Source organism: Acomys minous (assembly GCF_964271855.1).
Source record: "Acomys minous genome assembly, chromosome: 11".
NCBI lineage: Eukaryota > Metazoa > Chordata > Mammalia > Rodentia > Muridae > Acomys > Acomys minous.
Window position 1 is genome coordinate 67,634,653 of NC_140492.1, and position 14,627 is coordinate 67,649,279.

Genomic DNA, 14,627 nt, shown 5'->3' on the forward strand with positions numbered 1-14,627 from the left:
GGATTAATATCTGCCCTGCCCCAGGTTAACTATCTTAAAATATAGCAGGTGTCTGTGTCTTGATTGATTGCTAGCCAGGCCTACAGATAATACCTGTAATTTTAAAAAACAATTCCAGAGTGACAAAGGCAGGTCTTGGGAGTCAAATCCTGTAGCTTAATCTGCAAGCCCTGGGTCTCAGGGAGAGAGAGAGAGCCTGTCTCAACAAAACAGAAGAAAAATCTGGAGGCGGAAGAGCAGAGAGACACCAAAAGTAAGAGGATAGAAAGGCACTTCTGTTTTTTAAATTAAACTGATAAAATAACAAAAAGGTTTCAAAACTGGGCATGGTGACCCACTCAGATGAAAAGAATGAAGAGTTTAAGGCTAAAGCCGGGCATGGTGGCGCACGCCTATAATCCCAGCACTCGGGAGGCAGAGGCAGGTGGATCTCTGTGAGTTCAAGGCCAGCCTGGTCTACAAAGCGAGTCCAGGATAGCCAAGGCTACACAAAGAAAACCCTGTCTTGAAAAACAAACAAAATCAAACAAACAAAAAGGTAGTTCAAGGCTAGCCTGGGAAACACAGCAAGATACTGTGGCTAAATATTTTAGAGGGTTAAAAAGAGAGACAAGCTTGTGTGCACAGCCGTTCTGTTCCTTGGCTCCCCCTTTTCACACCTGTGGGCCTCAAATAGAAAGACCAGAGCACAGGAGGCAGTACAGAGTCCAGCTGGAAGTTCCAGAGAGTCCAAAAGTGAAGAGAACCAAGCAAAGACACAGAGCCCTGCAGCAGAAGAGGAGGCAGGCTCTATACTAGGCCTGTGCTAGCAGGCTTGTCTGATCAGCTCCAAGCCGGGGAGTCCTACGAGGCAGACAGAGATAAGAGAGAGATTATACATTCACAGAGAAACATCTATGGCTCAGGTGTCTGCTCAGGGAAGAGCAAAGATCACTGCCAATAGCAGGGAATTTATCTATCAATCTGTCTGTCTGTCTGTCTGTCTGTCTATCTATCTATCTATCTATCTATCTATCTATCTTGAGATACAGTCTCAATTCTGTCTTAGCCTCTTCGGTGGCTGGAAATGCACATATGCACTACTGTGCCTGGCTACCATGCAGTCTGGGCTACGTGTGTAATCCAGTTTTTGTCACTACATGTATGTCACAGAACATTTTGGCAAGAACACGTCTAATGTTTCTGTTAGTGTTGAGAAAGCAGCATGTCCACAAGTGTCTCTCAGAAGGCACTTCAAGGACTTCAGGAACTCTTGACATAGCCCGTGGACTCCTATGGCACTGGTGCTGTGTCCTATACCCAAGCAGTATTTTAGAGCGCACCTCGAGCTCCATGCATATCTCGGCTTACTTACCACAGCACCCCTCCTTCTCCTCTGGATGTCCTGTGCTCTGCTGTCTCTTGTCCAAAATTACAGGCACAATTGCGTGGTTGCAAGAAAAACCAGAACCCTATTTCCCTAGACCCCAGGCAGCTCCATCATACACACTATCAGTGTGGAGAGGTTTTTATGTACACATCCCGAGGGCAGCCACGGGATCCCTGTCTCTGCTTCAGTGGCATGCCTGGGGACTGGCAGCTTTGACGTGGATGCTCTCAGAACTGGCGCCCACAGTCTAGTGGTTGCTCTTACCTGAGAATTCACCAGGCGAATGGTAGTTTTCGAGCCCACGTCCTGTTGGAAGTTGGCGGTGGGTGCCGCGTTAAACCTCAGGACTGCATCATGGTTATCTGTAAACCAGAGGGAATGGAAAATAGGGGTGAGTGCTGGCAGTATCCAGGGAGGGAGAAAGGTGAGGAAGGCAGGCAGAGGAGTGATCAAAAGGCATGCCGCTTTTATCTTATGACACACACAGGATATTATAATGTGAGCATGGTACTCTGGGAAGCTCAAAGGATGATCACCTGTCTGCCAGCCACTTCAAGAGCTACAATGTCCATTAATTTCTGAAAGCCCACTCACTGGCAACAGTGTGATGAGCCACAACAGAAAGATGAACGAGGCCAACAGGCTACTTATAGCAGAAGTTTTATTCAGTTATCAAAGAAACAAACTACACACTCCCTAGGTATTACCAGTAGATCATATTTCTAGCCCTGCCAAGTTATACTGATTATCTGTAATGTAATTATTACTTTCTGAAAAGTTTACAGTGCTTAGCACATGGAAGGAATTCACTATGTCATCCAAGACAGCCCTGAAATGTCTGTTCCATTTATAAACCCGCAGCTCATAGAAGAGGGCACAAGTCTGGTGTGGCAGAAATGGGACAGGTCACAGTGCCAGTTAAATTCCCAAACCTCAGGGTTTTGCTTTTTTCTTTTTTAAAGTAGGTACTTTGTTAGAAAGAATATACTTTTATTCACTCTGGGCAAGGACATAGACAGACCATCTCAAAACCACTTAACTGCTTCCTGGTCCCTCCGTTCTATAAGAATAATTTGCAAGATTTGCACAAGTTTCTGAACCGAGCATTGGCCGAGCCAATGGAGGTGAGAAGTGATGACTTCAGTTATCATCCATCCCTAAGTCTCTGATTCCAGGAGCTCTCACCCCAACCTCACTTGCTCAAACAAGTCAGGGGTTCACTAGCAAAATCTGCACCAGATTGGAGATCATCTGGGAAGATTTGTTTAGAGCTATTCACTATCAACACAGACGGGAAGAACAAAAGGTATTTAGCTCCATACCAAATGATCTAGTCAGCCATGAAAGTCATCTTCTCTATTTTAATTCATAAATGTTTTTTTTTCCTACGCCACAGGAATCCAGACACCTTATGCACAGAAACAACAGGGGCTTATTTCCTGGACAATATGTTTTTGGAACGGTTTGGAGATGACACAAGATGAACATAGTCCAAATCTTATCAGCTTCCAAGCAGCGCTCTGCCGAGAGGGCAGCAGGTTCAACCTTACACAATACAGAACTGCAGCAGGCTTTTCAGAAGCGGGCATGGGGCTCAAAAGTGAGAACCACAGGCGAAACAGACCTGTCAGACACCGTACGTTGTGGACCTTCCCAGTCACAGATCCCAAGAGCCATGAAAGTGCTGTCTACATGGCTGAGTTTGAGGAAATCAGACCAACACCGAGGGCCACATATAGCTCTTCCTACCCGCAAGCATACCACAGTAAGAAAAGCAGAGACTCTGAACTGAGAGAGGTCACTGCCACCAGCCGTGCCCTGCAGGAGAGGAACGTAGCTTCTGCTACGATCTAGCCAGCAAGTAGGCTAAGGGAGAGTCCAACATCTTCCCTGCCCATCTGCCTCATCTCCTGATCTCACGGGACTGAAGGGAAAGGAAAGAGAGCAAAACCGGAGTTGGAATGTCCTCCCTGACAGGAGACCTTTGATCCCAGAGAACCACAGCCAGAGGTCATCCCGTGGAGCACTAAGGGAAATACTGCAGAAAATACTGACTGCAGACTATGCTATGCCATGCACAGTTCTAGGCACCAGAGACAATGATGTGGACAAAAAAAAAACAAAGTCCCTCCTCACAAAAACCTTGCACTTTACTGCATTGAGAAAGAAAGCATACATCGCAATTTATGCATAATTACAGGCTGTGATTAGTACTGTGACAGACACTCATGAACTCTCTGTGTGACAGTTCAAAGCTGAGACCCAAAGGGCAGTCGGGCACAGCCAAGGGAAACCCTCCAAACCAGGGAGTGTAGCAAAGTGCACCATGCAAACCTAGGCAGGGAACTGGTGAGGACTGTGGGTTCTCAACCTTTTTTTTTTTTTTTTAATATTTACTATGTATACAGTGTTCTGCCTGCATGTACACCTGCACACCAGAAGAGGGCATTAGATCACATTATAGATGGTTGTGAGCCACCATGTAGTTGCTGGGAATTGAACTCAGGGCCTTTGGAAGAGCAGCCAGTGCTCTTAACCTCTGAGCCATCTCTCCAGCCCCTCTCAACCTTCTTAAGGCTGCAACCCTTGAATACAGTTCCTCGTGTCATGGCAACCCCCAACGGTAAAATTCTGTTGCCACTTCATAATTGTAATTTTGCTACCGTTATGAATGGTAATGTGAATGTCTGCGTTTTATGATGGTCTTAGGAGACTCCTGTGAAAAGATGATTCAACCACAAAGGGGTCCTCACCCACAGATTGAGAACCACTGGACTACGGAAGTAGAAATGAAGAAAAAAGATACACTTAGACAGGTCAGCACAGGACTGTGGGGGACCAGGTCCTTATGTAATCTGTCACTCTTCACCGGGGACACCTGGCGATCCCTCTGGCTTCATTCCTTACCCTTCCCCACCCAATGGGCCCCACATCCCGACACACTCTACCATTTTAGCATGCAGCCTCCCTTTCCGGCTTTTTGCCTCAGAATGCTGTTTTCCTTTCCTCTGGGGGAAGTAAGAAGGGACTGATCCAGCCAGATTCCCTCAGAGGCCACTACCGTCGTGAGAAACAAGAGAAGAACTTGGTGTGAGCATCTCTGAGCCACATGACCACTTTTCAACCTCCACTCTGCCCTACAAGCAGTTGTGCAATTCCCTTGGGCCTCCCTGGCTAGCTCACGGGGTTTATGGCGGCCCTAGTCAGCAGGTGAATAGCAAGGACAAAGTCAGTTAACATTCCAGGGTGTGAGGCTGTCATCCTGGTGCACCGATGAGCTCATGAATGAACTCAAACTTTTTTTTTTTTTTTTTAATTTAAGAAACACATAAAAATGAAGCCATGGCTCTAGTTTACCAAGAGATTGGGTTCTGCCTTAATCCTGAACACAATTTTAGCCAGATGACAACTTGACAGAAAAGACTAGAGTCATCTACCATGAACCATCCCAAATGCCCCTGTTCTATTGCAGATGCAGAGAAGAAACAAAGACAGCTAATTCTATTACACACGGCAGAAATAAATCACATTTAGTTTCTAGAAAGGGAAAAAAAAAAGTCCAAAGAAACCAAAAGGTAAAAGCCAAAGTTGGGGTGGGACTGGCCATTTTGTGGGCCTCATTATTAAAATCACTATTGACTTGGGGAAACAGAAAACGTCATCTCATCTCCTGCTGCTGTAGAGAATCCAGTTGGGGTCTGCATTCCTTTTCTGACAGTGTCTGCCTGGTTTCAGGCCACTCTCCCTGGCAGTCACCAGAAGGAAATTATAAGGAATATATGACCTCACCCTCCCTCTCTAGGACCCATGCCCAGCAGCAAGGCTTTCTCTATAGCCTCAAAATAACAGAAAGTGGTGTTGCACAAGCTAGTGAGCTCTCAGCTGAAAGTCTGCCAATATGAACAGACTCTGGCTCTTTTTTAGCTGCTAGGAGGTTCAAGAATAACAAACTGGTATCTTTTGACCTGGGACCTCTTACCATTACTGAGCGCTCTGAGGATCAGGCACACTGTTAGGAAAAACAAAAACGCAGACAGGCTTGCAAACACCCACTTTCTCTGGGTAGCTTTGCAGGCAACTTTAAGGATTCATGAAACACCTGGAGTCAGACTGCACCCTACTCCTCCCTTATTTAAGAATTGCAGCTGGAGGGCCTACAAAGGCACGTCAGGCAAAAGCACTTACTGCCCAAGTCTAGTAACTTGAGTTTGGTCTGCAGAACATAAAAGTGGCAGGAGAGATCCAACTCCACAGAGCTGTCTTCTGACTTCCATACCATTCCCAGAACATGTACACACACATACCACACGTACACATCTCACACACATACCACACACATACACACACTCTCAAATGACACACACGCTCTTACACCACACACACACACACTCTCAAACCACACAAATATACACACTCACACATACATACTTACACACACATGTGGCGCCCGCACCACTGCAGTACTGAGTCAAGGGCGAGGGACTGCGGATTTAACACACACACACACACACACACACACACACACACACACACACACAAAATGAAACAGCAGGTCCTTCATGCTAAGAGAGCAGCAGTAGCAGCAGCGGCAGCAGCTTTTATTCAGTGTCCAAAGAGCCTTCTTATAGGCAGCAAAACAGGAATGCCACTCGCAGGTGAAATCCCTCAAGAGGTGATTGTGCACAGGAGGAAAAGTCCCGAGGGGGAATGCGCAAGTTCTCAGAGCAGTAAACATGACTAGCTAACCAGCATAAACACAGACACGGAAGCTGCTAAAAACAGGACATGAAACAGCAAGACAGGCAGGTAGCCCAGTCGGGCCTGGTTCCTATACACACATACCTCACACTCACACACACACTCCACATGCATACATACACATACACTAACACATATACACACCTCATATACATACACACACTCCACACATATACATATACACACACTCACACACCGTACACACATACTCATACCACACACTACACCACACATGCTCATACGACACACACCTGACACATACTCCACACACATACACCACACATACACTTACATACACACACACACACACATACACTCACTCTCCGCACATCAGAATCGGGTCTAGGGAGGCAGCACTGGGGACAAACGCAACCCTGAGGACACAAAGCACTTTTCACTCCACACCGGGACGACCCTGCTGGTCCCCTAATATATGCCTGAGTTCTTGTTCTAGGCCCCTGAGGTTCCCCAGTCAGTCCTAGAACCATCGGCCACTCAGAGAACAGTCCTTACATGCCGTCCCGGTTGGTTTTGTATGCCAATGTGACACAAGCTAGCGTCATCAGAGAGGAAGGAGCCTCAGTTGAGCAAATATTTGCCTCCATGAGCTGCAGCTGCAAGGCATTTTCAAAATTAGAGATCAATGGTGGTGGGCCCAGCCCACCGTGGGTAGTGCCACCCCTGGGTTGATAGCCTGGGTTCTATAAGAAAGCAGGGGAAGCAAGCCAGTAAGCAGCAGCACCCCTCCATGGCCTCTGCATCAGCTCCTGCCTCCAGGTTCCTGCCCTGCTTGAGTTCCCACCCTGCCCTTCTTTTGTTGATGAACAGCAATGTAGAAGTGTAGGCCAAATAAACCCTTTCCTCCCCAACTTGCTTCCTTGGAGATGGTGTTTCGTTGCAGCAACAGAAACCCTGAGGCACGTACCAATCTCTTGGCCCAGCTGGGAGGACTTGAGAGAGCCTGCGGAGGAGAGGACAGCACACCTGTGCCACGGCCCAGCCTTGGTCCTAAAGTCTTCCTTGGGCAGATAATTCACCCACTCGGGGACGTTGAAGGGAAAATCTGTGGCCCCTATCATGGATACGTTCACATGGTCTCGAAGGTGGCAGCGAAGGGCCTTTGGACTAAACTTGACTCCTGGCCCCGGCCCCTTGTAGGATACTCTGTACTTGTTCATGCTCACATAATTCTTCCAGATCTTCTGCAGCCTTGGTTCAACGTTTTTGTATGAAGAGTTCTTGTTCCACACTGGGAAGGAGGAGAACTGTTGTCTGTCCTTGGCGGTGACCTTAAGACGACTGAGGATTCGAACATCCAGCTTACGGTCTTCCTTTGCGCTTGAGGACAAAGATTGGGAACCAGAGCCCAAGGCCAGCTCCTCTAGGCTCTTCGACATCTGGAATTCCCCGGCTTGGAATTTAATAGCCTCATAGTAGCTCCCTTTCTTCCACACACAGATGACTGCAAACAGCAGGAAGGCCAGGATGCAGTAGCTGAATTTTTTCTTCAAGTTGGTGTGAATCATAATGAAGGCTATGTGCAGGAACCGAGCCTAAAAAAAAAAAAAAGAGAGAGAATAAAGGGCAGAAGGATGGTGGAGAATACATCCAAAGAAGCGTGCAGCGGGAGGGTGAAGGACCAAACAAAGATGTAGCATAAACACACTTGCCAGTCCAGCCCTGACTACCTCCCATCAGCTATGCAGCCTTTAGCAACCCAGAGCAGATTGAGGGAGCCTTAGTCTGGGCTCTGACTGTAGGTAGCGTTCCTCTGAACTTCTCAGCAAGCCATGGCCATTTATGTATCTTCCCACCCTTAGTCTGTGCACCCTGGATCTTGGCTTCTGGTGCCCTGCTCCAGTTCACTCAAGCAGTTTAGACCAGAGCCTCTCATACCAGTCCACTCCTACAGCCCATGTTCCCTGGGAAACAAAGACTGTACATTTGGAAGCAACAATAAAAAAAGGGAGCAGACTGCCTGGTCTAGACACAAAACCCAAAGTCTCTGAAATCCTACATCAGTTAAAAGAGCCAGAGAATACCACCCCGCCCCCACCCCCGTGCGCTTGTGATACAGTTCTGTACAGGCTATGGTCTGAGACTTTCTAGACTAAAACTTAGCCCTACAGTACACCATTCAGTGCACCCAAGGGGCACAGGATAGGAAATCTTGGTAAGATAACAAAGATGCCCTCTTCCTATCTGGGAAAGTGCTGTGCTGCTCTCTCGGAAATCCACCGTGTAGCTAAATGGAAAATGGAGGCACACTGTACCCCAACACTAAATTCTTTCCTGAGTTTACTTAGCAGGATGAGTCAAAGCAATTGCCCTTAGGGCTTTGTGTACCTTGAGAGTCTAAAGTCCTATCCCTGGGGATGTTTGAGAGAAAGCAGATGGGAGTTCTAGACTGAAAATTCATGAAGCCTGGGGCTTTGATTCCATCCGTGGTGACCTTCAACAAGTGAATGTGTCTGACGCTGAGCATCTGCAGAACAGTCATCTCTGCCTATTTCATCGGGGCGTGTTGGGAGTGTTAAATAAAAGGGCGTGGTAACAGGCTGGGACTGGGTAAAAGCAAAGGCTGGGGGCTTATTCTGAGCAGAAAGGAGAACAGTTCTTGGACCAACGGGTCATATGGGGAGTGACGCAGGTGAGTGAAAGGTGAAATGGTTGCTGTTTGGAAGTGATGTGATGAACACAGATAAGCCTTAACGAAGTGGGAGGCCAAGGGCTTGTGACGTCATCGAAAAGCAAACGAAATAAATTTCCCCAGACAGTCGAAAGCATTGACCACGTGACCATATGGCAGCTCAAGCATAACAAGGGGAGATACGGCATTTAGGAAACCCTACCACTTAGGCACTTTACCTACAGAGTCTCACCAACCACAAACACTACAAAGTAAATTTTCACCACTCTCAGAGTGACAAGAGTGAGGCTTAGCAAGTATTCAATGTCACTAGCTCACCACACCAATTCACGTTAGTCTGGGTCTAATGGTTTATAGCAGTGGGTCTCGACCCCTCCAAGGGTCGAACATCAGATATCCTGAATATCAGATATTTACACTATGATTCATAACAGTAGCCAAATTACAGTTATGAGGTAGCAATGAAATAATTTATGCTTGGAAGGGGTCATCACAACATGAGGAACTGTGTTAAAGGGTCTTGACATTAGGAATGTTGAGACCCACTGAAAAGTTTATAGACTTTGCACTGAAGGAGAGAAGTCTTTAATTGGGATCAGTAAACAGTGAAGTGCTGACCATCAGAACTCAGTAACTATAGAGGCGATTAAACCCCCAGTTAGAGCCAAGCATCCTCCATCAGCCATCATAGGTGGCGGCCATTTACCAGGGGCCTCCTTTCATATGAATTAAGTGTAACGATATCCAGTATGGTGCTTTAAGATAGGCAGGGAAGCTCACATCCCTGCCGCGTAAGGGTCTGGGAAATACACGCCACTCTGAACTCGTGCCGAGTGACGTGGAAATGACAAGTTGGTATGTGACTTACAGTTCTAAGGGAGAGGAGATGGCAGCGGCGATGCTACTCCACTCTTAGGAGAGTGGTGGCTTGGAAGAAGGCTGGCAGTGCCTTTCCTGGGAAGCGTGGCAGAAGGGGAGTTTCATAGATGACCCTGATGAGTCTCAGCGCCCCCTGCTGGCCTGGGCCTTCATGGTTGTCATGGCCATTTTTGGTGATCAACTTGACTACATCTGGGATGAACTACACTCCGGAAGTGGAGGGCACGCCTGTGTTCTGGATCCTTCACTGGCACTGGTGCCTACTTCTTCCAGCATATACAACAGAAGGCCGGCTGAGACACCCAGCCTTGTAGGGCTGAGCAACTACTAAAGTCTTGAGCTTTCCATTCATGGTTGGCCATTGCTGGGTTAACTGAGCTGCATCCTGTAAGGCACTCCAATAAATTCCCTATTTATACAGTATAGAAGAGATTCATGCCATAAGCTCTGTGACTCTAGAGAACCCGGACTAACACAGTTGTCCTCAGCACACTTGTCTGGAACCTTCATCAGTGCTTGTGCAGTCCCTGCCATCATCTGAGGCCAGCTGGTTTCTAGTCAAGGCCTCTCTCAGAGCTGAAGGGCCATTCTTACTTGCTTAGCTCTTTGAGCAAGACAGAGGCTGGGGAAGGCCTCACCCACCACTTACCTTGGGGCGGGGGAGGGAAGGGGGAAGAGAAGCTAAGAAAAAGAATTTATGCTTTGAAAATTTCCCTATCACCAGACTTATTCTGTAAGCTTCCAGGCTTTGCAGCGGGTGTGCTCGCTACTCTCGACTTTCACCATAATCCCTACTTATTAGCAACCGGTGTTTACAAAGCTTGGGTTCTGTGCCTAGCCCTGATGCCAGAGGAGAATGCTGCCTGGGATCCTTTCTGAATATCAGGCCTGGAAGCCAACCTGGAACATGGTCATGCCCAGAAAGGGATTCACAAGCTAATGAAACTGTGTCATGAATCCTCATACCTGGAGGAGGCTTCTAGAAAAAAAGAACACTCATGAACATGACCAATCTTGCAGAGACCAAGCCAACACTAGCTGAGTGACAAAGCAAACCTCTGTGAGGAAGGAGTTCTCTGTCTACTCCCTGAAGCATGTCTAATGTCAAATGTAACGTCCGGCATATAAACATTCTCATAAAAGGCTATCAGTTAGCGAACAATTCAGACCTTACATCTGTAGCTTATAGAGACCGACAGATCTGTTATGCACACCTACTTGCTCCTCACTGAACCAATGTTTACAAGGCTAGGAAAGGAAGAAGCAGAGAGAACACACCGCCGAGGCTGTGGTGAAACAGTGAAGACCTGAGCCGCTTGCCAGCACTGGCTGGCCCACACTTCTCCACTCAGGGCTGTCACCCTCCACTTTCTTAAGCCTCTAGGAGTCTCTTACCTGTTTTCTGGCTAATCCCTCTGCGGCTGCAGGCCCTCCAGGTCCTCAGGAGCCAGCGCTGTTCTCCATGGGAACAAGGTTTACTTTATTAGGTCTGGAGGCCAAGGCTCATTTTTCTCAGGATGATCAAAAACCATCTGAAATACAAATAAAAAGAGGTTAGGCTGATTTTTCCAGCAGACTGATGTTAAACATTAACAGGACGATGGACGCTTTGGTAGATGTGAGCAGTGGCACATCCCAAGAAGCCCTGGGCATGCTGAGAGAAGGAAACGCCAATCCCAAGTGAATGCTCAAGTCCTAGGAACAAGGTAGAGAGCCTAGAGAAAGACTCGTGCCAGATAGGAATGATTTAAAAAGGTAAAGTAGGCATTACAAAAAAACGTCTGGGAAGAAACAGGTAATTAATCTCTCTTATTAAAGAATAAATAGCATAAGGGTCCGTCCCCATCTCCAAAAAAAACCCCTCCAGATAGAATGTAAAAATATATTCACTTGTACAAAATATTTAATGATATGGGGAAGTTTGAGTCCTACATTTTTAACATGGGTTACAGAACTGGAAATACGTACTACTACCTAAATTCAGAAGAAAAAAATACTGTAAAAAGAGAAAGCATTAGGGGGAAAAATGGTACCTAGGATGATGGAATAAGGAACTTTCCACCTTTAAAGTTTTAGATGTATTGAACAGTGTCTAAAATAGACATAAATTACTCTTTGATGTTTAAGAAACAAACCAACAAAACAAAACACAACCAAGGGTTACAGCTCAGTGGGAAACAATCTATATGGTAAGCACATGACCCTGGACTCAATCCCCAGCACAACAATAACAACAAAAAAATAAAAGCCAGGCTTTATATATTTAGCATAACATATGTAATATTTTTAAAGCTAAAAACATAATTCACTCTATATTTATTAAGTCTTTCCAGTTTTAATGCTATACAAAAAAGTAACAAAGAGAGGGCTAAATGAAGTTAATTGCAAGAAAATTTAAATTTCTATACACTAAAAAAATAGTAAAATAAAAAGGGAAATGAGTCAATGTATAAGAAAAGGCTAATATGAGGGCTGGAGAGATGGCTCAGCAGTTAAGAATATTTATACATATGGGTGCTAGGAAAAGCCAGGCGTGGTGGTGCACTGCTTTAATCTATGCACTCTGGAGGCAGAGGCATGCAGATTGCTTTGAGTTTGAGGCCAGCATGGTGTACAAAGTGTGTCCAGGACAGCCAAGGCTGCACAGAGAAACCCTGTCTAGAAAAACAAAAACAAAACAAAACAAACAAAAAACCCAAATGGGTGTTAGGAACTAATTCATAACTCCAGAGAATCTAACGCCCTCTTTTGGTGGCTGTGGGTACTGCACATATATAGTACTAAGCAAACCACTCATACATAAATAAAATAGAAAAAGAAATTAAAAAAATAAGGAACTAGTAGGTAAGAAGCCCCCCCCAAAAAACAAAGAGGCAAGCTACACGAACAGACAAATCATAAATTAAAAGCAACAGTTGAGAAGTATAAAGTTAAGGTTGGTCTTTTTTGACTTTTATTCTTCTCTCACACATCATATCTCTACCTCAGTTTCCCCTCCTGCCACTCCTCCCAGCACCTCTACCCACCTTCCTTCTGCCCCATATCAACTCCTCTGCTGTGCTAGATGGCAACAAGGCTAGGTACCGATTTGTGAGTACAGCAGATTACCACTAGGAACCATTTCTTTGCCTTTCTTCCTCCTTTGCCAGCAGTGTATGGTTCTACCCTGGGTCTCTGTGCTGTCCAGCCTCTGGTTCCTGGTCATCCAGGCAGTGTCAGGCATAGGCTCCCTCTCCTGGCATGGGCCACAGGTTGGACCAGCCCTGGGTTGGGCACTCCCACAAGTTGTGCGCCACCATGTCTTGCAGGCAGGACAAATTCTGTTTCCAACCCTCCTTGACCCCCATCTACCCACACAATCCTTTCTATTGCCCCTTCCTAGGGAGATCCTTATGTGTGCCCCACCCCCACCCCAGCCCTTGAGCCTTAAGGTTGATCTTAAGGGAGACCTCCGAGGATCAAGCAACTAAAACATTAAAATAATGGCTTAAAGACTAGACAGCACTCGGCAATATTCAAAACAGTCTAATGCGATACTGGGCAGATGACGATAAAATTGTCAGATGGCTGAAGGAGAAAGTGCTCAAGCACTAGGAGTTTGTGACTATTAATCAAATCGCTGAATAAATAACTAAAGGGGAGGAGATGCACATTTCAGTCTCCTCACCTGTAGGCCTGGGGACTAACAGAGGATTAATGACGAAAGAACATGACCTCTATCAAGCAATATTACAGAAAAAGGGTTTTAATTTCAAGCCTGTTTATAATGGTGAAAATCTATCAACTTAACTTCCAAACACCCTTGAAGCCACGTCCACTTGAATGACGATAAATACAAGTGAACTTTTGTAGCTATAGGGAAGAAACTACTTAAAAATATTTTAATGGAAACACAAAACGTGTTGTCTGTACACACGTGGTTGCAAGTACAAGTCAAGCACGTTCAAGTTGCTGAGGAAGTGGTGTTTGTGTTCATCATCATCATCATCATCATCGTCATAGTGTCGTTGCCATCCTCTTAGTTGAGTAACTAAGGCAAACTCTTGAGGATAGTATTTGAAAATACACTCCATCCTCTTCATGACCTGGCTGCGTAATATTGAGTCGGCCTCGACGCCTACTGCAGGAGCTCTAGCCCCGTAAACCAGAAAGAAGTCAGCAAGTGACCCTGCTACAGAGGACTAACCACAACCAAAGGGTTTACCTTGGTGCCCTGATAACCAGCTTGGTCAGCAACGTGGAGACGATGCCCCATTGGAGACCACAGGCTCTGGGCATGATGGAAGCAAATGTGGAAGGCCTCCCTTCATCCTTTACCACAGAGTTCAGGGCTGAGGTTGGAGATTTAGCTCAGTGGGGAAGAGTGCTTGTTTGGCAAACCCAAAACCCGTCAGTCCTCAACTCAGGCCGAGGGGAGGGAAAAGTTCAGGGCTTTCTTTACTAATTCAGAGAATAACTGGACTTGGAGCAGCCTCCTGGGAGAAGCAGAAAATGTCTCTGGCCGCTCCTCCACTCTATCCACAAATTTCCTTCATGGTGTTGGTATTTACCACTGTGTGTGCACTCATGTTAATTGATTGTTGCCTCTTTCCACTACAGATGTAAGAGGAGACCTGGGCAGTCAGATTCTTTAATGCTATTGTCAGTGAGTAGCAGATGCCAGGTGAGTGCTGAGCACACAGTGGGCGCTCAGAAAGTGTTTGCTGCATGAAAGAGGCTCTTTCCTAACTCCCTAAGAGCGCTGCCCCTTGGATGAACCTCTTGCCTGCACACAGAAGTTCCTTGCCAATCTTAAGGCACAAACTGTTGGGACATGAGGTTTTTAAATGAGTAACATCCTCAGACAGCAGAAGCTGCCTACCCCAGCTCTTTCTTCAATCATTTCAACTGCATTTCCTCAGAAAGTCTTGTCTCCTAAGAGGATTTAAGGAAAGGAAAGGAAAAAAAAAAAACCCTGATGAGACGGCTAGT

The 14,627-nt window shown here is 46.2% G+C and overlaps 1 protein-coding gene across 5 annotated transcripts in view; it reads right to left on the reverse strand.

Annotated features, from left to right (window-relative positions):
• The window catches only part of ST6GAL1 (ST6 beta-galactoside alpha-2,6-sialyltransferase 1), a 131,689-nt gene that overhangs the window by 15,979 nt on the left and 101,083 nt on the right, over window positions 1–14,627 (reverse strand). For all 5 annotated transcript variants that reach the window (XM_084801565.1, XM_084801566.1, XM_084801567.1 and 2 more), the window contains 3 exons: window positions 11,052–11,188; window positions 7,053–7,680; window positions 1,634–1,731 (listed from right to left, as the gene is read on the reverse strand). In XM_084801565.1, coding sequence (XP_084657691.1) covers window positions 1,634–1,731; window positions 7,053–7,653 — 699 coding nt within the window. In that variant the 5' untranslated portion in view covers window positions 7,654–7,680; window positions 11,052–11,188. The remainder of the gene's footprint in view (window positions 1–1,633; window positions 1,732–7,052; window positions 7,681–11,051; window positions 11,189–14,627) is intronic.